Source organism: Bos grunniens, chromosome 26 (genome assembly GCF_055505025.1).
Source record: "Bos grunniens cultivar Pamir isolate PY7600 chromosome 26, Bosgru_T2T1.0, whole genome shotgun sequence".
Lineage (NCBI taxonomy): Eukaryota > Metazoa > Chordata > Mammalia > Artiodactyla > Bovidae > Bos > Bos grunniens.
Window position 1 is genome coordinate 14013592 of NC_141190.1, and position 24038 is coordinate 14037629.

Genomic DNA, 24038 nt, shown 5'->3' on the forward strand with positions numbered 1-24038 from the left:
CAGTGCAAACCAAAAGGAGAGAGGAGGATTTTATCATACTGCTGGGATGACTCTGTGAAACAGAATGGCTCATCTGATCTTTCTAGATCCTGAAAACAATTTATTTCCCTGTGCTCCGATTATAAGCTCCTGAAGGACTGTTCTATTAATTAATTAATTATTATGAAAAGGTGACTTGAACTACTAGATAAATAATCAGCCACTGAAGTTTTATTTGTTACATCCATCTCCATGATAAGTTGAAACACTGGCATTCTAGTCTGTCCAGGCATTCATCTGGTTGACATAAATCATTCCCTCATGACAAACAGTCCCTGGGAAGACTGGTATAATTTTAGTTTCTGGACACGTGCTACCAGAAACTGAAACTTAAGAGGCTGTACCCAAATTGTGTCCCATGAGAGGTCCCACTTCACTAACACTAGTAGCTCTCTGACATGTTTCTTTTCTTTAATAAAAGCATTTCCCACGAGCAAAACATTTTAAGTAAGTCATGTTACTTACCAAAACTTATATTCTTATGTACCTAGCATATAAATCTGCTTTAGAATCTCAGACTTTCACATAATATATTCATACTCAATAAGTCAGCAAAAGCAGGAGAAATACTTCTTAATCGTTGCACGTTGGCCATTTGGCTCTCTCTTTCACCAATGGTCTGGTTTTCTGATATCTATTTTCAGTTAAGAAGCAGAATGGCAGCCCACTGGCCATGCTGTGCTGCCAAAACTGCTCGGACCTCCCCTCTGAGCTCCCACATCTCTGCTGTCAATCCAGCAGCTCCAGGGCACTCTTCACCCAATATTCCCACTCCAAACCTGAAGCTTTTCCTCTTAGTTTTGGAAAGAACTCAGAAATGAATTACTCTGGGGATGTTTTAGTAAATGGCTTATGAGGCATTTCATATGGCTTATTAGGCAGAGGGAAAAAAAAAGCTGCCTATAAGTCAGGATAGTCAAGTTTTAGCCTCGGCTTTACTCTGCGACCCTGGATAAAACATTTCACTTATCTGAGTTTTGTTTTCATGAAAGATTTGAACTAGATGAAAGGTTTTCCCATCTCTGAGGGTAGCAGCATGCCTTTGATTACACAAAAATCTTACATAAAACCCTAATATTAGAATACAAATAGATAAAAATACATCTTAGTTGATATTACTATGTGGTTATCTCTTAAGCATCACAACCGTAATGTATTTATAAATGAACTCAACCTCTACCTGAAGCCTATTCTTGCTCAGTATTATTTTGATATGTGGCATCACACTTCACTCAAGTGTTCAAGCTAGAACCTGAACACCATTTTTGAGTCTTCCTTCTTATTTGCTCTCCATATTCAATTCCTTGGTCTAACGCCATTAGAGAGGGTTGAGTCTGTCCCCAGAATGTAGCTTCCAATTGTTCACTTCTCTCCAACTCCACTGCGTTACCCTATCTTAAAACACCATATTCTCTTGCCTAGACTATTACCATCATTTTGAACTAGACAACCCACCTCTCCTCTCACTCCACTCCAAACAAAAGCCAGAGTGCTCTTTTAAAAACATAAATCTGATCACTTGACCCTGCTTTAAAACATTCATAGATTTCCTCTTATACCTGGATCAAATTCGAAATCCTTACCAGGAGCTAAAGCCCATTGAGATCAGATTTCCTTTCTTCCTCCAAACTCATATTAATACACCCCGCTTCTCTCCTACCAAGCTCAGCCATTCTGGGCTCTATTTATTGATACTTCCTCAAAAACACAAAGTCCTTTCTTGCCTCAAGCTCCTCTCCCCTTCACCACTACCCTTTTTTAATACTTTATTAAAAAATAATTCACTTATTATACAATTCATCCTTTTAACCCATTAGCAGTCACTCCCCATTTTCCTGGAACCCTCTTAGCCCTAGGCAACCACTAGTCTACTTTCTGTCTCAACAGATTTGCTTATTCTGGACATTTCATAAAAGGGAACCATCCAATATGTGGTCTTTTGTAATTGCCTTCTTTCACTTAGCATGATGTTTTCAAGGTTTATCAATGCTATAAACATTCATCAGTACTACACTTCAAGCCTCTTAAAACAGTTGTATTTTGATGTCTAGAATTTCCTTTAAAATATTCTAAAGGAAAAAAGGAAGGGGAATATAAGAAATAAGACAGGCAAAAATGTTGATAATCATTGAAGCTAAGTTATGAATGCATAGTTCATTAAACAATTCTATTTTTGTGTATGTGGAAATTTCCAAAATAAAATATTTATTTAAAGATAAATAAATGTTTCCAGACTTTCCATCTTGTCTTTCCATCCTTAGGGTCTGAGTTTAAACAACATCTCTTCAGAGCAAACCATCCTCCTTTAAAGGATCCTCCCATTCTTCCTTCCTGCTGCTGCTAAGTCATTTCAGTCGTGTCCGACTCTGTGCGACCCTGCAAACAGCAGCCTACCAGGCTCCCCCATCCCTGGGATTCTCCAGGCAAGAACACTGGAGTGGGTTGCCATTTCCTTCTCTAATGCACGAAAGTGAAAAGTGAAAGTGAAGTCGCTCAGTCGTGTCCGACCCTCAGCGACCCCATAAACGGTGGTCCACCAGGCTCCCCCATCCCTGGGATTCTCCAGGCAAGAACACTGGAGTGGGTTGCCATTTCCTTCTCCAATGCACGAAACTGAAAAGTGAAAGTGAAGTCGCTCAGTCGTGTCCGACCCTCAGCGACCCCATAAACAGCAGCCCACCAGGCTTCCCCGTCCCTGGGATTCTCCAGGCAAGAACACTGGAGTGGGTTGTCATTTCCTTCTCCAATGCGTGAAAGTGAAGTTGCTCGGTCGTGTCCAACTCCTAGTGACCCCATGGACTGCAGCCTACCAGGCTCCTCTGCCCATGGGATTTTCCAGGCAAGAGTACTGGAGTGGGATGCCATTGCCTTCTCCGTTCTTCCTTCCTAGTACTTAACAAAACTTTTGCGTATAAAAATATTTGTTTGAATATAAAAATGTATCATCTCTCTCTCCTCCACTAGAGTGAACACTCAGAAGAGAGACCGCTAGGGTCTAGCACACCATCTGACCCACAGTGGGCACACAAACATTTAACAAAATTAAGGTAGACAGCCCAGAACCCTTCCTTCACAATCAATGTAGGTTCCTTCCAGACCAACTTCTTTGCAAAAGCGAAAAAATAGTGATCTTATTCCACTCACCATCTCCTGTGCTCATATTTTCCTATTACTATAAGCAGTAATACTTCAGATACCATAGCTGTGAACAGTCAGATATTTCTTCAGCTGTCCATGTTTCACTCTGGAACCATCCATTCCTCTAGACAAGATAGCTCGCACAACCCGGTTTGAATTAGCAGGATATCATGTTTGTACCATGGTCTCACTGATACAGCTGATCTCTCCTCCCTTGGTCAGGCTTTTGGCAGAAAGACAACACCAAGTTCATACACAAGTTTGTTTTATTGGATTCTTAGAACCTTTGTTATTGACTAAATCATCCATTAATTTCAATAGATTTTTATAGATTAAGTATACACAGAACTACATTTTACAATAGTAACACCAATCCACAGTAAATCCAATAGTAAAGTAACTCCAATCATTCTTTCCATTTGCTCATTCACATTACTTAAAAAGATCTTTCATATTTTCCTTGTTGCTCTTTAACTAAGAAATTCTGTTAAACATCAAGAGCACTGGCATAGCCAACATCTCTGCATATGGACAAAAGTCTCCCAGAGACCATAAAAACTCGTATGAGATGAAAACACAACATATATTTTAATCAAGTGTGCTGTAAAATGTGTAGGTAAATATCACATATAACAGCAGCTATTAGGCTAGTTTCTAACAGGGGCTGCAGCTGTATGGGAAAACACATATAAAAGCTTGTGAAAGTCAGAACACTATGGAAGAAAAATGTTAAGATTCTTTGCTGTCATTCTGATTCCACAAGGGAAATCAACATTTGTCTACTGGAACACATCTCTAAAGTAAAAGTGGGAATCAATGGGAAATACAATTGAATATTTAAATTTTTTATATACAACTGGGGCTTCCCCAGTTGCTCAGCCAGTAAAGAATTCACCTGCAATGCACGAAACCTGGGTTGGATCCCTGGGTCGGGAAGACCACCAGGAGAAGGAAATGGCTACCCAATCTGGTATTCTTGCCTAGAGCATTCCATGGACAGAGGATCCTGGCGGGTTATAGTCCATGGGGTACAATCAATATTCAGTTTCAGATCCTATTCTTTCATACCTAATTGTTCTTTCTAACTGCTACTGCTTCAGCTGTACTACTGGAGGCACTTGATTTGCCAAAGTCTACCCTCCAATACCTGATGGCCCAACCAAGCTGTCAACCAATGTCCAAATTTTCTCCTGTCTTCATTACTTGTATCATGAAACCCTGCTCCTAAAGCCCAACAGTATCTGTGTCAAAAACCATTCATCAGGGTAGCACAGATCATCTCACTGCCAAGTTCTCCTCTCCAGCTGGCCCCCACTGCATACACTCACAGGCACATGCTCCAAGCATCTGGCCATGCCAGTCTCACCTCAGAGCTTTCTTTTACATTGAATCAGATACCTGGAATGCTTCACTTCCTATTCCTTTTCCATCATCCAAAGAGTTCTTGAAATTCTACCTGTTCCAGGAAGCCTTTCCAGGCTTTATCAGAAAAGATGAAAGGTTTCACTGGCCTAAATTTTGCGGACTGATCTCGAAACTGTCACAGATAATTCCCTCTGCCCTCTATTCCTAAAATGTTTACCAACATGTATGTAAAACATAGAATATAAGTTACAGCCAACACACATCAGCAAGTTCACTTTTTATGCTTTTAGGGGAAATCCTAAATTTTGTTTACAGGAAAGAAATCAAGCATTAATACAATCCTTGATCATACAAATAAACAAGTGTGAGGAAATTGGCCAGATCATCAAATTTATACCATGTAATGTTGGTCCAGATGAGTCTATTTCAGAAAATGAGAGTAAATATGAGGTATACCTGCCCCATCCTGTATGACTACGTTACCACATTTTTAAAAGATGACGTTTCTTCTTTTTCGGTTTTGGAAACAGAAGACTAAATAAAAGCAGGGATAAAAAAATTACTGGCTGTTCTTTTCTCATTACAGAAAGTCAACACTCAAGTATTTCAGTGCTCTGTCACACTCTTTCTCTGTCACGCACGTGTGTGTGTGTGTGTGTATGCGCAGACACACACGCACATTTCTGTCATTATCTCCTTCATCTACAACTATCAAACTGCAGACGTCTACAGAGCAGTTACCAAGTCAATCTAGGCAGTGTTTAGCTTAGCACTTGATGGAAAGGTATCATGGCTTCTGAAAACGATTAAGTCAAACCTTACAAATAAAGATGGGGAAGGTAACATGGAACTAGGAAGAGTAATTATTTTCTCAGGAGTTGAGAAACTATAGGTGATCTTATATTTTTGATGCCTAGTATTTAATATACTATGATTTTTAAGTATATAAAAATTAAAAAATACAAAGTCAGATTCTGGTCTGCATAGACATGGGGTCTGACTTCAAAACAATCCTCACCAATAAGCATTCAGTAAGTGCTAACTATATGTAGGTCACAGTGTAAGGCACATGAGACAACTGTCCTCAAAGAACTTATCTCCCGTTGAAGAATGAGGACGTACAGAAAAGGCAGAAGGAAAGTAAGCCAACAGAAGCAGAGGAAAACATGGCCTGTAAGGCTGCCGGGAAAGGCTTCCTGGACGGGGTAAAGCTTGAGTCAGGCTTGAATGCATGAACTAAAGATAGATTTCAGTTAAGTAAATGAGAGGAAGGGTGGACAGTACTTGCAATGGCTAGACAGTGGGAAAGCACAAGGGTTGGTCAAGGCGAAGGTGAGGTAGGAAAAGTGGAAGATGATGAGGCTGGTGAAACGAGGAGAAGTCAGATGATGGAGTTCCTGAGTGGAGAAAGAGGGTAAGAAAGACAAAACGGTGTTTCAGAAAGATGAAACAACAGAATGGAAAGGGACGGGGAAGGCCTGAGAAACTAGAGGAAATATACTGACAAGATCTGGGGACTGACCAGTGCCTAAGATGAGAACAGTCTCTGTTATCTGCCCCTGAGATGTTGTCCTTCTCTATTCTTTCCCTGAGAGCAATCAATTTCCTGGCACCAAGAAAAAAAATATGTTACATAATAATTATAGTAATATTATTTTCTACACTTAAAATTTTTAAATTATAAGAGGAAAAAATGTTAAATGGTCTTGTCATAATTAAAAAATAACTATACAAATGTTTTTCTTCACCATCATGTGAAAACAAAACTGACTATGTGATTCCACCATGAAAGAATGCTTCAGTGGTAACTCAAATACATATGGAGTCCTGCTGATATGCACCTATTCAACAAATATTTACTGTGGAATAAATACTATCAATTTAATATTATTATCTTCTCTTCAGGACTCATCTACAGAGTCAGAGACAGCTTGATGAATGATAAACATCACCCAACAAGCACCCAAAAGACAAAGGTTCCGGTCTTGGCTCTGACTTTAACTTGAGCTCACAAAGCAAATTACTTCATCTCTCCCAGCTTTTGCAAATGAGCACCAAGCAACCGGCATTTGTGGAATGCTTTTAGTTTAGTTTATATGGATAAGTTTTCCTCTTTCATTTTTTATACTTTAATTCACTAACTTAACATTCTTAAAAAAAATTTTTTTTTAGTTTCTGACCTGGGATTGAACCCAGGGCGCCAGCAATAGAAGCCACAGTCCCAACCACTAGACCACCAGGGATGCCTAACTAATTAACATTCTTGAAGTTGGACAAGGTTGATTTTATTACTTCATAACTTATAGACGAGGATACCAAACATTAGTGATAAAGCAGTGGTTCCAACCAAAGTTTTTGACCCTGAATTTCATACCTTTCTACTATATTAGGCTTACCCTACCTACTTTGTAATATTATTTAACAAATTACAGATATGGAAATGCTTTAGAAAGATTATAGCAATACATAAATGAAAGCAATATTACTTTGCTTGGGTGTAGACAGGAGAGAATGCAAGTTTTATGGACCTTAGAGCCTATGTAAGTAGAGGACCTCTCTTTAAGAAAAGAAAACAAAGATAAAGTAGAAAACTTGGAACGGATCCCCTGAAAGTGAGGGTACCTGAAACTCAAGCTTCATTTAGCTTCAAGGTAAATCTATCTCTGGATGTGACACAGAAAAAACTCACCAGTCAATCTACTAAGATCAAGAATTGCCCTCTAAAGCCTAACTTCTAAGTACTGTGAAAAGAACACAGTGAGGACAGGACAACAACAAAATACATATGCTTGGCCTTTATTCCCTTAAGATCATTCACAATAAACCATATAACACAAACTTCCAGTTAGAAATAGTCTTTGCTATGTCTTTATTGGGATTAGAAGAACAAATTACCAACTAACATTGAAAAATAATTATAACAAAAGAGATAAGAGAATTATTTCACTAAAATAATTAAGCTAGAACATCATACCACACCATAATTATTGTTTTACACACACGAGTATAAACACACACACACACACACACACACACACTCATATTTACTCACAATTTGGCAAGCAAAAGATCTCATTAAAAAAATTTTACCTCGTCTTCGCCCATAGCTCCTGGCTGCATGTAAACACAGAAGAAAACCATGGGTATTTGTATCAAAATGCTGAATTTAGAAATAAAAAAACATTCACACAAACCTTTTCTAAGTATTCTCGGAATTAATCTGGAGATACTGTTCAACTTGACTACAGACATATTATATTAAAAAAAAAAAAAAAACCTTTATGAAGCACAAGTTAAATCACAGTCTTAAAGAGAAATTCAACTGGATGTGGAAGCCACTGGAAAGGATATAATGGATGCTTAAGTTTAACAAATCTTATAAGGATTTATATTGTGGCCCATTATCTGTATCAGATATAGATAAATAGAGTTCTGTAAAATTATTTTCTGATTTCTAAATCTTCATTCGTACTATATACTACCACCAGACATCACTTTGAAGAAAAAAGCATTCATCCTAAACAAGTAAAAACTGTGGTGTATGGTGGTCATTCTAAATTTCTTCACACACACGTAGACACACACACACACACACACACACACACACACACACAAACACTTCACAGTCTGCCCTGAAAACTGCATAAAAATTTTACACAATTAGCTGTTGCTTTACAGAATGTGTTACTGTAAGTTTTCTCTAAGCCTCCTCATTTACTTTCCATACAGTATTACAGGTGTAGGAAACAATATTTTTTCATCTAGAAAATGAATGGAAAAACCAGAAAGAAGGCATGGGTACATCCCATACTTAAGAATAGAGTACTTTAAAGATTATCTTCCCCTTCAAAACTCAAGGCCCACAAAGTACATTGTTACAATGTTTAACAGAGCTAGACTGTCATCATACATATACTACCAGGAGATCCTGTCATCTAAAATGACTTTCAAAGTGGAAAGTTTTTCAAATTTGAAACCCCACATTCAGTAAAACTTAAATGAGAACTCTATTTAATCCATTTTTTAAAGGCATGAAATGTTATCATATTAACTTTAAACCAAAAAAAAAAAAACAAGGATAATTTGGGGTTACACTTGTAGCATAAGGCAGAACTAAAGAGAACTACTTCTCTCCTAGGAAAAGAATTCAGACTTTTCAGCTAGAAAGTTGAAATACCAGTTGCTAACCTCATCTTCTTCCAGTTCCCATTTTTCTTCAGACACCGTACTCACCCTCATCAACACACTTTTGGCCTTTTCACTTTCCCATGACACAAATATTAAAAAGGGTTAGACAGATTAAAAGGATTATTCAAACTCTACATACTCCCCCTAACTCTGTCATCGCTTTAACTTTCAATGAAAAATACCTCTTCTGAATTTACATTGCGTTTACTGTTTACTTACAAGCGGAATGCATTCTAGAAAAATTTTTTAGGAACATTTATACTTTTCATTATTTGGAACCTGGAATTCGTCTTCCCACAGAATGTGTAGTAAATGGTAGTTTCCTAGCTCGGTTCCTCCCAAAGCCTACTTCACTTATAATAAATAACATGGGTAAATTAACACTAATGGACAACACTTAAACCAGAGAGAGGATAGTAAGTTTTGACGTCCTACCACTTATTTCTTTCTCCTTTCTCCCATCCCCAGTGATGTCATGCTGCCCAGCACTCCTCACTATAAAACCTCTATTTAGAGAGGAAATAAAACATTTTGTATTTCAGAATTACTCATTTCTCTCCCAAACAATACATTCCCATTCTTTCATTCTATCTGATTTCTGGCCAGATACTCAATGAAAAAGAATTTGATTATGATACTAAGGTACAAATGACTCATCAGACTTTAACATCCCTGAAAGATAAATGAAAATGCTGCTCATTTAAGTCTTTAACTGCTAAACGTCCAGGTAATAGAGAACACAAAGTGAATAGAACCAGTCAAGGGGAAGGGGAAGAACATCCTGAATGGGGGACAGGGAAGAGTTGCAAAAGACATACTTGGGAGTTTTGTATTTTTGTTTTGCCTTGAAAGAGGTTTTATTTATTTCGCACATTGAAACTGCAAAAATAGATCGGTATTTCACAAATACTTGGGAGTTTTAAACAAAGTTTCTTTAAACGGTTCATGATTTTTACAGATTCTTCTCTTTTTCCATTTACTGATATGAACAGTAAATTGGCTCCTATCAGTCTGGAGACTCTGATAACATGGAGGCAAAGATGGCACATGGAATCAGTTCAGCTCAGTTGCTCAGACGTGTCCGACTCTTTGAGACCCCATAGACTGCAGCACGCCAGGCCTCCCTGTCCATCACCAACTCCCAGAGTTTACTCAAACTCGTGTCCATTGAGTTGGTGATGCCATCCAACCGTCGCATCCTCTGTCAGCCCCTTCTCCTCCCACCTTCAATCTTCCCCAGCATCAGGGTCTTTTCAAATGAATCAGTTCTTCATATCAGGTGGCCAAAGTATTGGAGTTTCAGCTTCAGCATCAGTCCTTCCAATGAATGTTCAGGACTGATTTCCTTTAGGGTGGACTGGCTGGATCAAGCCAATTTAAAGCAGTGATCTGAGATGCTTCAATTTGCTTTAATCATGCACTGTGGAATAATTACTTGCTACCTTGGTCCCAATTTCAACAGTTTACCTATGATATCTGTGGTAATTTTTATTGTAATTGCTAAAACTTAATGAGTTTTTACTATGTGTGTGAAATAATTCAAAATGCTTAACGTATTTTAGTATCATTTAATATACTCCACAACTTTATGACCTAAGTATTCTTTTGCTCTCTTCTTACAGATGAGGAAAATGGGACACAAAATTAAGTATCTTGCCTAAAATCACACAGCTAGGAAGTGGTGGAGTTGAAATATGAATTAAGCACTCTGGCTCCAGAGTCCACACTTTCAACCACCTCACTATACTGTTAAATTCCCAGAGGAAAAGTTCAGTATGTTATGCTTCTTTTAATACTCTCTAATGCACTGGGCAGAAAGCTCTGTATCAAGCTAGTATTCAGCAAATATGGCTTGTTAGCTATATGTGCAATCAAAGGAAGGAGTAATGCACGTCATGATGGCCTTCTGAATGTAGGCCACTTGTGTTGGTGATTAAAAATTTGCTCATAAGGGCTATTTGCAAATAGACTAATTAGAGTCAAACTCTTCCCTAAGGGAGAGGTAATGAAAAGAACACCAAGGAGAGAAATTTGGGAGCACAGCAGCAGTGCTTCCCGAGAACAAATATAGCTTTAAACAAGAAAGAGTATTGAACACATAAACCTAACATGAGCCAGCACAAAACGATCCCACATAGAAATAAAGGAAGTAATGTGACTGTTCAGTATTCTATGTTAGTAATGTAGTCTATGAAAGTGCAAATTTATATCAGATATGACAAGATACGATACATTTTCAAAGTCCTATCTACTTCCTCCAAAAACTTTAATTCTTTATTAGAATCATCACCATTACAGATAAAATTCTTTTACTGTTCATTATGTATTAAACTGGAGAAGGAAATGGCAACCCACTCCAGTGTTCTTGCCTGGAGAATCTCAGGGATGGTGGAGCCTGATGGGCTGCCGTCTATGGGGTCTCACAGTCGGACACGATTGAAGCGACTTAGCAGCAGCAGCAGCATGTATTAAACAACTTTAGACCTCATTTTAAAAAGCTACATTCAGTTTCTAGAAGTCAAGGTAGTGGTTACCTTTGGCTAGGGGTATTAACTGGAAGGAAACCTAAGGTGGGGTTCTGGGGTACTGATCTAGGCATGGGTTAATCTGTGTTAAGTTTGTGACAATACATCAGGCTACGTATATATTTATGGTCTGTACATTGTTTGGTATATAATTACACTTGAATTAAAAAAAAACAGTACATACATTTTAGACCAATTCCCTGGGATAAAAGATTAACGTAGAAAGCCCAAAATGTTAAATTTTTGTAGTCTTCAAAGCATAAACCGGAATAATCCAAAACTGAAAAAAACGTATTTTGCAATCCATCACAATAAATATAAAAGGGTGCATGTACTATGAGATATGGGATGTGCCAGTTACTCTAAAAACAAGTTTCCATGATCAATGACCAGTGCATTGTGAACGGCACCCTCACATTAATGGCATAATGCTGTGAATGGCACCCTCATGTTAAGAGCATGGTGCTGTGTTAGGCACAGGAGGCTCTGCTATAAAACGGACCGGCTGTTACTCCTTAAGACTTGGGCCGCACTAGGTTTGAAACGGCTGCGCTCACACACATGATTCTCTAAGGACAACCTGTGATCTGATTTTAAAATCTAAACTAAATCTTCATCTACATGGATTTATCCAAACTTGCTGAAGTTTCTGTAGCAAAGTAACATCATACACAGATTCAACTATAGAGGTTCAAAAACACTTGTGCATGGCGTGAGGCGGTAGGAGAGAGCTCTAGCTTCTTTCTTTTGTGGATCAAAGTAGCACGTACCCATTTCAGGAACTTAAGCAGAGTCCCTGAGATGCTATACTTAGGAAAACAAACAAGATACAAAGATCTTAACACAACATTTTACTGTCTTGGAAATATCTGTCAAAACTGTTGACTATAGGACAAGCTGTTAATTCCTTTACTTGCAATAAAATCAGTTTCTAAGAACACCCTGTAAACTTATTTTTTAATACCATTTCAAAATTCAAAATTAAATTCTATTAGAACATCTAATGGTCTCTCCCTTTCAGCTTCCATCTAAGTACTAGTCATGCAAAAAAAATCTACCTAAGATGGATTAGGATCTTAAAGTTAGTACAAAAATATCCCCCTTTTCCTAGTTAAGGCTGTAAATTCCCAAAGAGCAGGAGTGATGGAGTTTGTCCCATGAATGCACTGCCTCTATCTTTGTCTTTATAATGGCAGGTAAGAGTTTTAGCTCAGTAACTTTCAAATCTGGCAATTTATAACTGAAAAGATCAACTTATCATAAACTTAGCAGCTAAAATGATGCCTGAAGGGATGGGATACGTTTTCATCTGCTACGTTCCCATAAAGTATTTGCATGTTTCAAAATCCCTTCTTCCTACCCTTTCCTCTTTAACTCTTACCCATTTTTCTCAGAAAAAAATCTTTTCAAAAAATAACACTAATAACTGGCAAGTATAATACTAGTGTTGCTTACATATTTCATAAAGGAAAAGAAATACCATATAACAACCTAATAATTTACTGTGATCAAGGCACTATATGCTAAATGCTTATGTTCTAATTCCCAAAGCAACTACCATAATGTATATTTCCAGATGGGCAAACTGAGGCCCAAAGAGAATGACTGGTCCAGGTTATTCAGCTACATAAACATCAGGGCTGGGACGGAATTCAGGTTCACACTGGCTCTAAAGCATTTATTCTTTTTCTCTTTTAAGTTGAAGTATTACTTATATTCAATAAAACTCCTCCACTGTAAGTTTACAGTTTGATCTGTTTTGGTAATCATATACAGTCATGTAACTTGTACCATCATAATTAAGATACAGAACAATTCATCTCCCTAAAACATTTCCTTGTGCCCTTTGGCTGTTGATCTTATCCCCTGAACCATGGGCCCTGGCAACCATTAATCTACTTTCTTAGTTTTGTCTGCCCTTTATACAACTGCATACAAATGGAAATCAATGTGTTTGACTTCCTTTCTTTAGCATAATGTTTTTGAGATTTATATATGTTATTACATGTGTTTTGTTTCTCTTTATTGCTGAGCAATATTCCATAGTTTGGAAACACTACAACTGATCCATTTATGAGTTGTTAGGAACTGAAATCCATTCACCCTAAAATTCAAGGGTTGAAGCCCTAAGTAGCAATGTGACTATATTTGAAGACAGGGTCTTTAGAAAGATAAATGAGTTGAATAAGGCCATAAAGGTAAGCCCTAATCCACAAGTGCTGCTGTCCTTTTAAGAGGAGGAGATACTAGGGGCACCCATGCACAGAGTTAAGGCCATGTGAGGTCACAGCAAGAAGGCAGCCATCTGCCAGCCAAGGAGAAAGGCCTCAGGAAAAACCACCCTGCCAACACCTTGATTTTGGACCAGCAGTCTCCAGAACTGCAAGAAAACAGATTTCTTCTCTTTAAGCCCCTAGTCTATGATATTTTGTTATAGTATCCCTAGTAAAGTAATACATCAGTCAATGGACATTTGCAAAGCTTTTATTCCTAACCACCAAGATCAAACAGCCAGTATTTCAAACCTGTACAGTCCTTGAAAATACACAGAAATTCCTTTTAGGATTTCCACAAATTTCCCATCCTTCAAGAGTTTGCTCTTAGTATTATGCTGTTGTTTAGTTGCTAAGTCTTCTCCAACTCTTTTGCAACTCCATGGATTGCAGCCCTCCAGCTCCTCTCATAATCCAAGATTAATAAAAAGAAACATCTCACTCAAATTTTCACTACTAATATGCGGGAGACCCGGGTTTGATCCCTGGGTTGGGAAGATCCCCTGGAGAAGGAAATGGCAACCCACTCCTGTATTCTTGCCTGGAGAATCCCATGGACAGAGGAGCCTAGTGGGCTACAGTCCACGGGGTCGCAAAGAGTTGGACACGACTGAGCTACTGCACTTTGCACTATTACTACCATAATATTCTGTCTCATTGCTTACAAAATGTTACAGGAAACTTACAGATCTTTAAGCAACCTTCCAAACAAAACAGGAATTACTTCTATAACCAACACAAAGATATTCTCCCTGATTCTGCTAGAATAACTTCATCAAGGTATTCTGATGGGCTTCCCTAGTGGCTCAGTGGTAAAGAATCCATCTGCCAATGCAGGAGACACGGGTTTGATCCCTGATCCAGGAAGATCCCACATGCCCAGGAGCAGCTAAGCCCATGTGCTACAACTACCAAGCCTGTGCCCTGGAGCCTGTGCTCCACAACAAGAGAAATCACCCCAATGAGAAGCCCCCACATCACGACTAGACAATAGCCCCCGCTCAGCCACAACCAGAGAAAGCCTGAGCAGCAATGAAGACTCAACACAGCCAAAAATAAAATTAATGTAGAAGAAGAGCTAAGGTTAAAAAAAAAAAAATGAGGCTCACTTCAGTCTCGAGTCATTTTTCCCCCAAGCTTTTTTCTATGTATTAGCAGAATCCTCTCTCCTCCAACAAATGAACTGTAACAAATACATCTGTTCCCTGAACACAGTTGTTCAGGGTGAAGCAGTATAGGGATTCAGAGCCCCAGCTCTTAGATATTCCTCCTCATAGTGGTCCTTAAAGTATCTCCTCAGGTGCAGGGGTTCCAGAGAACATGACTGAAAACTGAAGACTTATGCTCCACGGTAGGACAATTCTTTCTAGTTAGAAAGTTCTTTCTTATACTTGCCTCACTACTATTCTTAACCATAGTGACCAGCCCCTTATTTGAGGATCATTAGTTCATCTCCTTTTAGTTTTCTTTTCTACAGTGAAGTTATAGTTAGCTATTCTTCATAAGAAACCATTTTCCATACCCCACATCACCCTTAACATCCCCCTTCAGATAAACCTAATTTTCCAGTAAGACAACACTTGTCTGTCCAGGCTTCTCAGGAGAACAAATACCAAAGCCCTTCATCATCTGACCTCTGATCACCTCTCAGATCCTCATTCCCACTATTCCACACATCAGACTCATATATTCCAGTCACACCAATTCAACTATTCTTCTGACAGTATCATTATAATATAATCACTTATCCAGTTAACATAAGGATCCAGATACCCACATCTTAACATCTGTTCTTCTCTGCTTCCTAGGGAACTCCTAACTCCCCTTTCCATTTCTATCCACTATTATTTTTCCTATCTTGTCCAAAATGGTCAATTCAAGGCTTCACTATACCATCCTTCAGTGTCCATGCACACCTCGTATTAATGTCTAAACTACATTTACCAAATAGGTTACTAATTAAACCTCTCAATAAGTGACATGCTATCAAAGTCATCACTTCAGAACTTTCAGGTCCATGTCTTAAACTTCTCACTGAAACAGAGAAAGGTCGTTTAAAATTTGATCATCTGACAAGATTTCTGTGGAAACAAACCTAGGAGGTAAACAATCTCTGCATGTCACTGCTGTCACTGGTTAGAGGGCATGGACGTGCACATGAGCTGGCATCAGTTGACGCCCCTGCACCCTCACACCTGTGGCCTACGAGCTTTCCACGGGAGTAACTACTACCACCTTCCTTTGAATTTCAGTAGCACATCGCTAAATGGCACACGAACTGACCTCCCCCAAAGCCACAAAATCAAGCAAAATTCTGAGGCTCCTAATCACATACCAGAGTATTTTATATTTAACACAGACCAGTCTGTCAAAGTCAGGCCTGAAAATGCATAGGGCATGCACCCAAATATCTGGCATATGTTGCCAATAAAGCATCTTCACTATGCCAAAATCTCATGAAGCCTCTTTTACTCACTCAACTTTTAGACTGTTCAGGATAGCCAACACTTGCCAACCCTACACGTCTGAATCCCCAGATAATGTAGAAAATTTATAGAGGGAGGAGAGGGTAGAAAAAAACAGCTGCTGCTGTACCCAGGCCCCTTACTCAGCCTCTTTGGCTCCTCCCTACAAACAAGGCTCCTCTCAAGTGGGCAGGAGGGTTCCTTCATGGAAGAAAGTCACGGAAAGGAACAGACGTGAGAATGTGGGAAGAACTCTGGCACCACAGAGAAAAGCTCATTCCCCTCCCTGGTGCCACCTTTGGTTCCATTTTGATTGTAGAGGCAAGATTAAGAACTACTGCTAATTCAAAAGGAAAAAGAGGGGGGTATATGGGTAGAAGAGGGAAGATAAGAGACTAACATCTGTTAGGTGCGTATTTCTTTCCAGGTTTGGTAATCAAACATTGCACGCTTAATCCTTATTGTTAGTAAAGAAGGGATTAACATGTCCATTTAAAATAAAAAAACACAGGCAACTTTGCCAAGGAAACAAATAAGTGATGGGTCCAGAATTTAAGCCCAGATCTGCCTGGTCCTTCCAAACTGCATTATTTCCACTACATTTGTCTGGAAAAACAACAAGAAAACAGTAACCACAACTTCAGTCATAAAACAAAGGTATGTGTAGGCATGGAGACTAACAAAGAAGAGAAGGCAAAGTTTCAGGTAATAAATTTTCTCTCCAGATCATCTGCATACCAAGTCTTTGTTCAAGTCTCAGACTCACAATCTACATATACCAGAGGCTTAAGTGACAATGTGTTAAAATTCTTGCCACTAACAAGGGAGGTTATGTTCTGAAAGTAAAAGTGATCATTTTCAGAAATGCACTAATTCTCTACCATCAATAAAGCATTATTCAGTTAATTGCTACTAAAGGAAACCTTAGTGATCTTTCCGGAAAAACCCAAAAGGACAGAAGTCATTGCTCTTTTTGGATTAAAGGACTGGTTGGCAGAACAATCTGTGTGTCTAAGCCATCGATGGCTATTTGCTGGTGGCATGACACCAGCAAGTTCCAGAAAATGAAGACACTGCCTTGTTTAAAACAAGGATGCAATGAAGAAAGGAATGACCACAATTCTCTGTTTTCTATCAATGGGCCCCAACAGCAGAAGGAAACATCACAGGGCATTCCTAAAATGTGCTGAAATCTAGAAAATGCTTTGAAGTCTCCAATTTTCTCTTAAAACCTGCAATAAGTTGCATAGACTGCTCTATCACAGAGCCATATTTTGCTTGGATAGGAGAATAATTCTGGAGTGAAACATGAAATTTTGACTATGTCTTGCAAACCATTTAAAGCATTTGAAAGGCAGAGAGAGGTCTGTGAAAGCACTCTATGAACTGCTAATTGCTAGATCCATACATGTCAGTACCATTTTCCAAAAGGAACAGTTAAATCTTTTTAAAAAATATTTTCTTTTTTTAAGCAACGTTTTTATTTATTTTTGGCTGTGTGGGGTCTTCACTGTGCATGCTTTCTCTAGTTGTGGTGTGCAAGCTTCTCATTGCAGTGGTTTCTCCTGCTGCAGTGCACGTGAGCTTCAGCAGTTGCGGTGCACAGGCTTAGCTGCCCTGCGGTATGTGGAAGCTTCCTGGACCAGGGATTGAACCCCTGTTCCCTGCATTGGAAGGCAATTCTTAACCACTGGACCACCAGGCAAGTCCACGTTAAAGCAAATCTTTAGGAAGAAATTAAGATGGACTAGATATTCTCTAAGGCTGTTATACTGCGCTTTTCACAGTCTCTCTGCAATATCATGACTGCAGCCATGAAATTAAAAGATGCTTTCTCCTTGGAAAAAAAGCTATGACAAACTTAGACAGCATATTGAGAAGCAGAGATATTACTTTACCTACAAAGGTCCGTCTAGTTATGGCTTTTCCAGTAGTCATGTATGGATGTGAGAGTTGGGACACAAAGAAAGCTGAGCACCGAATAACTGATGTCTTTGAATTGTGGTGTTAGAGAAGACACTTGAGAGTCCCGTGGACTGCAAGGAGATCAAATCAGTCAATCCTGAATATTCACTGGGAGGACTGATGCTGAAGCTGAAACTCCAATACTTTGGCCACCTGATGCAAAGAGCTGCCTCATTAGAAAAGACCCTGATGCTGGGAAAGACTGAAGGCAGGAGGAGAAGGGGATGACAGAGGACAAGATAGCATCACCGACTCAATGGACATGAGTTTGAGTAAGCTCTGGAAGATGGTGAAGGACAGGGCGAAGGACAGGGAAGCCTGGCATGCTGCAGTCCATGGGGTCACAAAGAGTCAGACACAACTGAGCGACTGAACAGCTGATATATCATTCCCTCTCTTCCAGTCTCCCAGACTTAGTACCTACTCCATGGACTGGGCACTGAGCTGGAAGCCAACAAACAGCTATGAATAGAAGCCAGTCTCTGCCCTCTTGAAAGCATACATATTAAAGTGAAACACCAACATTAAACAGTTAACTGCAAGGGTGATGAGTGTTATAAAAGAGAAGTCCACGTTCTACTGCTGACACAAGTGCAGGAAGCAAACAGGGAAATCCACAGGGGAAAGCAGGTAAATTTTCAGTTTCCTGAATCTTTATTATTCATTTAGAGCACCCAAATCCTGATACTTGAGACATATTTACACAAAGAGAGAACTTCTTCCAAAATCCAGCAAAGTAAGTCAAGAATATTTCAGACTTCACTTCTTTACAATATTTAATGCCAGGCCATGTAGACCAGCTATATCACTCTATGTTTTGGGAAAAGAGGATTTATTGAGCATTCAGGGCATAAACGAAGTGACAAGTAATATTCTCCCAGAGGCACTGAATTTGTGTGTTTGTGTTAAACTAGTATAAAAACAATATAACCACTTTTAACAATGAATTATTTAAAGCAAAGTTTATCATCTTCAACCTGAAGGCAGATGGTTCTAGCTCCATCATGTCACCCTAGCCAATTCCTAGTCTTTTTTTTTTAAATTGGGAGGATAATTGCTTTACAATATCATGTTGGCTTCTACCACACAACATGAATCAGCCATAAGTGTACATATGTCCCTTCTCAGTAAACTTGAGAAGGGACATATGTATATCCCTGATGCCTCATAAATAAATGTATGCTCAATAAATCCTCTCTTGAACCTCTCCCCCACCCTCCACCCCGTCCTACCCCTTGAGCAACCAGTTGAGCCCCCTATGCCTATACAGCAGCTTCCTACAAGGAGCAGATGGGGCAAATTGAGAAAGCAGGAGCACTGGCATACAACCACACAGTCTCGAACTCAGCTTCCCCATTTGTTAAATGAGAAGGTCAAAATGAAACAACAACGTCCTTAGGTCCCTACCACGTTCATGTGCAGCATCTATGCAGAACAGTGTGAATTCTGAATGCTTAAGACATATAGATCATTGCATGTCCTTCTGATTACTAGTCTGCTTTTTAAATCAGTCATCATTTATAATATATTCATTCCACAATTATATACTAATTTTATTTCTAAATCTGTTCAGATAGAAACAGGGATCTGGTCTTTTAAAAGTTCAAAATACTCAAAGACAATATCTTTGAGAATCTCAAAATAATTCCTTCACTATCTTATTACTCTGCTTAAAAAAAAAAAACAAAACACTACTTAGATCCACTCATGGTGAGCAGAAATACAATGTACTCTTCAAATTTTGGAAAATTCCATCTGAAATTCTAGCAAACCTGGCTTTATTTCCACTTTAGCATCAAAGCATCACGTGTTCCGCTCCCTCTCTGCCACTTCCTCTCAGCTGAGCTGCTCCCCAAGGAGATCACTCCCAACAGAGAACGAAAGGGAGGGGGAAGAGGAGTCTGCCTGGCAAAAAGTTCATACCAAAACCCTTTTACATTGCCCTTCTGATTCAACAAATGCGCTGGCAGCCCTCAGTTCAAGTAGAAATAGAGGCAGAGTCTTCAAAAATATTTTCAAGGCATTACTAACGAGGACAAAGTGGAAGGCAGCATAATCTTAAGCTCCAGGTTTCTTGGTGCGTCAGCTGTGTAACGTATTAGCTATAAATGACCTCAGAGTTTCTCAAGCAGATCAATGTTTTGTTTTTTTTGTAAATATATTAATTTAGTTCTTCAAACATCCAAGGTTTTATTATGGGATGCCTCAATTTATCAGTGTTTTCAAAAGTTTGATAAGGAAGAGTGATGGCAAACAATGATTTCTCCCTGTCAGAAGGGAAGCGACACTTCAAATTTCTTATTCACCTCTTAAAACCGGGAACAGACTCTAGTCACGAGGTGAGAAACATCAAACAATGAATGGCATGAAAAATTTTAATTTAGATAAAACTGAACCTATGTTACATTACAGAGCTATTGTCTTAAAAAAAAGCCCTCTACTCTAAATAAAACTATGCCCTCTACTTTCCAAACGAAGCAATATTAAAACCTTATTTGTACATGTGCCTAACGTCATCTAAATCTCACAAAAATACTGAGGTACTCAGAGTATCATAACTGTCTTCTTGTTGGTTTAACTAAAGAGATAACGTAGGAGATTCATAGACTTGCCAACCAGGAGCCATCCCTATCATATGACTCCTCTAAGATCTAAGTCCTCAGTTTTGTTCTCTGAAAAAAGAGGGATGATATTACTTCAAAATATTCTTAAAGCTGCTGTATTTTCTCTCACCATAGATTAGTGTTCACGTTCTAGAATGTAACATTATTCTAGTTTTTAAAATTCAGCCTATTTTGAGTCATTCATGTTGCTGAATGAATCAATAATTTGTTTCTCTTTATTGCTAAATAAAACTCTACTGTGTGAATATACCACAATTTGTTTATCCATTCTCCAGTTGAGGGACATATGCATTATTTTAAATTTTGGCTATTAAGAATAATCCTACTTTAAACATTCACATACATGCCTTTCTGTGGACATCAGTCAATTCTAAGATAGAACTGCTGCATTCTATGGTAGGTGTGTTATGTTTAACTTTTTAAGAAACTGCCAAACTGCTGTCTAAAATAGCTATCCCATTTTACATGCCAAATATCACTGTATAGCACCTTTGAAAGTGCCAAACATCATGAAAGATATAGCAACTCTAAGCCCCAAGGAAGGTGCATGTTTCGGTCAGGGGACAGAGGCAGGTAGCATTTCATGCAGAAAAAAAGATTCACACAAAAAGAGATGTAGTGCACCCCAGGACAGCCACTCTAGCCTGTGAGTGACTTGTAGGTGTGCTGCCTTAAATTCCATTAGGAAAACATCTAAGTACAACCAATGTAAGATATGTTCTGGAAGTCTAACATGCAAAGAAAAGGAAATCCTAAGGGGCAGCCATAAAGCTGATGCAAGCAATCACAACAGCAGTTCACCAGAGCATTACCTACAAGGCGGCTATGCTAAACTTTAAAAGATTTATATACAGCCACTCTAGTGATCATGATCTCCATTTTACAGGTGAAGAAACCAGAGGCCAGAAGGTAAGAAGCTATGTGGCCCCAAAGTCACATAGCTTATAGAAGGTGGGACCAGATCTGTCTGATTCTAGACAATGTTTTTCTTGACTATGCTAATTTATTGTTCCATCTCCATGTTTCACAAGCCTCCTACCCTGCTTGGAAGGTACCTCCTTGAAGCTGAGTGATACTGTCCCTTAAGCCATACTATAGAGAAGGAAGGGGCAATGCATTCCAGTATTCTTGCCTGGAGAATGCCATGGACAGAGGAGCCTGGCAGGCTACAGTCCATTGGGTCTCAAGAGTCAAATATGACTGACTGACTAAACCACCACCAAGCCATACTATTTCCCGTTTCTAATGTACTCATCTGGCATCTTTCTGGTATTTCACTGTTTTTCCAAGCTGGTTCTCTACCTGAAAGAAGAGGAGCTGACCAGTCAAAAGGAACAAAGGGATATACTTGGCAGTGATCTGCAGTGATTTTCCTAGAGTAAATCACAGCACCTGGCATTCTGGTTTTGAACCTTAATTTGAACATAACTTTGATTCATTTGACTGATGATGAAGGCACCAATATCCTTTTCTGAGGATCATCATAACACAGGAAAAAGCATCAAGGCAGGTATCAATCCCCTATAAATCCATAACTGCTAAACTCAACTCTATACCTAGGGTGTAATCACACACACACACACACAAACACACCAAAGAAAACACACAAGCTACAGTTAAGTGTTAGAAAAAAATATGGCTAATAGAACTACTACATATATAGCTGGAAGTACTTTCAGTAGTCTCCTTCCTTCTAAAGAAGGAAAAATAAAACTACATTATGCAAACTTCTCGTGTTTTTGGTGTAAGGGCAAAGAGGATGAAAAGAGAGAATTATTAAAAAACTAAGAAAAAAAATACATGAACAGCTTAAAAGGCAGGGGCATATTGTTTCAAAACTAACTACATTTTGGAAATAGCAGACAAGTGGCAGAACTTACTGATGGATCAGAATCTTCCCATCTCTGCTTCTGTAGTTACTTCTCTGATAGTTGAGGACTATTATTTTGGGGACCAGCCAAAATTTAGATGTGTCTCTTATGTTTCCTCCCCAGTGGTTGGTCTGCTAATTCTTACTAGATTCATTGTTTGTTTGTTTTAATATGTATTTATTTATTTTCTTGGCTGCATTGGGTCTTGGTTGTGGCACACAGGCTCTCTAGTTGTGTCACATGGGCATGGGCTCAGTTACCCTGCATCATGTGGGATCTTGGTTCCCTGACCAGGGTTCGAACTTGCATCCCCTGCATCATAAGGTGGATTCTTAACCACCAGACCACCAGGGAAGTCCCGACTCATGGTCTTAAATAGGAAAACTCAGGAGACTCTCTGGCATTCCACAAATATTGCCAGTCTTTCCACACTCTAAATGTCTAACCAGTCTACTGTTTTCTATAGCTACCCTCTTCTCCCAAGCTCCATTTTCTGGCTTCTAGATGGCACTGGCAGTGGTGATTCTGAGAGGAAGGTATAGCTGGAAAACATGCACTAGGAATATCCCCCAAATGGGACACTGGCCTATTAAAAGCTGGGGAGTGGAAATGAGATATGAAAATGCTCAGCAGGACACCTCTCTCTGTCTCCTCAAGTCAGGAAACCTGACAACATGGTACTTTCAGGAGAGTGTTGGGTTTGAGCAAGATTAGGAAAGTAAAAGAATGGGAGATTTTCTGAAGATATAGCAAATGGCAGCATTATGAACAGAGCTGGGAAGCATCAATTTTGCATAGCAAAAAGGGGTAATAAAAAAACACTACCACTGACTCACATTTCCTTTTTTAAAAAGTTTAACCATTGATTAAACTCTCTTTAATTTTCTTAGCCAGTCCCTTCTGGCCTGAAAATATAGTTCAACTTCAACCCAGCCTCTTTGAATAATCACAAATTCTGAATTAATAAAGATTTACTGATCTGTGACCTCATCTCAATGTGATTTGTGACCTCATCTACATGAAGGCTGAGGGAAAATAAGTACAGACCAGTCACAGGACAGTAACTGCCAGGCTGACAAATTGTAGGCATAAAAGGGAAGACAAAAAATACACAGGTGTGTTTGTGCATGTTATATACAAGTTACCAGGTGGGCTGGGTCCAACTATACAAGGGAAAAAAAGGTTTATCACAGCAAATCTGTCAAAACCTATAGACCCCATAAGTATCTACCAAGGAGAATATTTTGTTTATTCTGATCATTTCAAGTTGAAGTCAACTTTGAAAGCACACTGACAGTGAGTAATGCAAACGTCAAACCCTGCTTGTGTTATGGTTTACTCTCAGGAGCCTACAGGGCAGTACCCATAGTCACTTGAAGATGGATGTGCTCTGGTATCTGCCATAATGTTGTAAATATGCATAATTCATCAACATTTGATACAGATATTGACAAAATGACCCTTTTGGTACTTTAAAAAATATTACAGCATCACAGAATCTTCATTCTGAAAGCAATCATTACGATGACCTAATTCAGTCTTCTTCTCTTAGAGATGAGGAAATTTCAAGGCTAAACGGGGGGTT

General features: G+C 38.9%; 1 protein-coding gene across 30 annotated transcripts in view; it reads right to left on the reverse strand.

The window, feature by feature from the left end:
- The window catches only part of CPEB3 (cytoplasmic polyadenylation element binding protein 3), a 348047-nt gene that overhangs the window by 144622 nt on the left and 179387 nt on the right, over positions 1-24038 (reverse strand). For 2 of the 30 annotated variants that reach the window (XM_086378588.1, XM_086378587.1), the window contains exon 4: positions 7337-7656. The exons of the other annotated variants lie outside the window; for them this stretch is intronic. In XM_086378588.1, the coding sequence (XP_086234714.1) occupies positions 7535-7656 (122 nt within the window). In that variant the 3' untranslated portion in view covers positions 7337-7534. Of the gene's footprint in view, positions 1-7336; positions 7657-24038 lie in introns of those variants that run through there. 30 annotated transcript variants of the gene reach the window in all.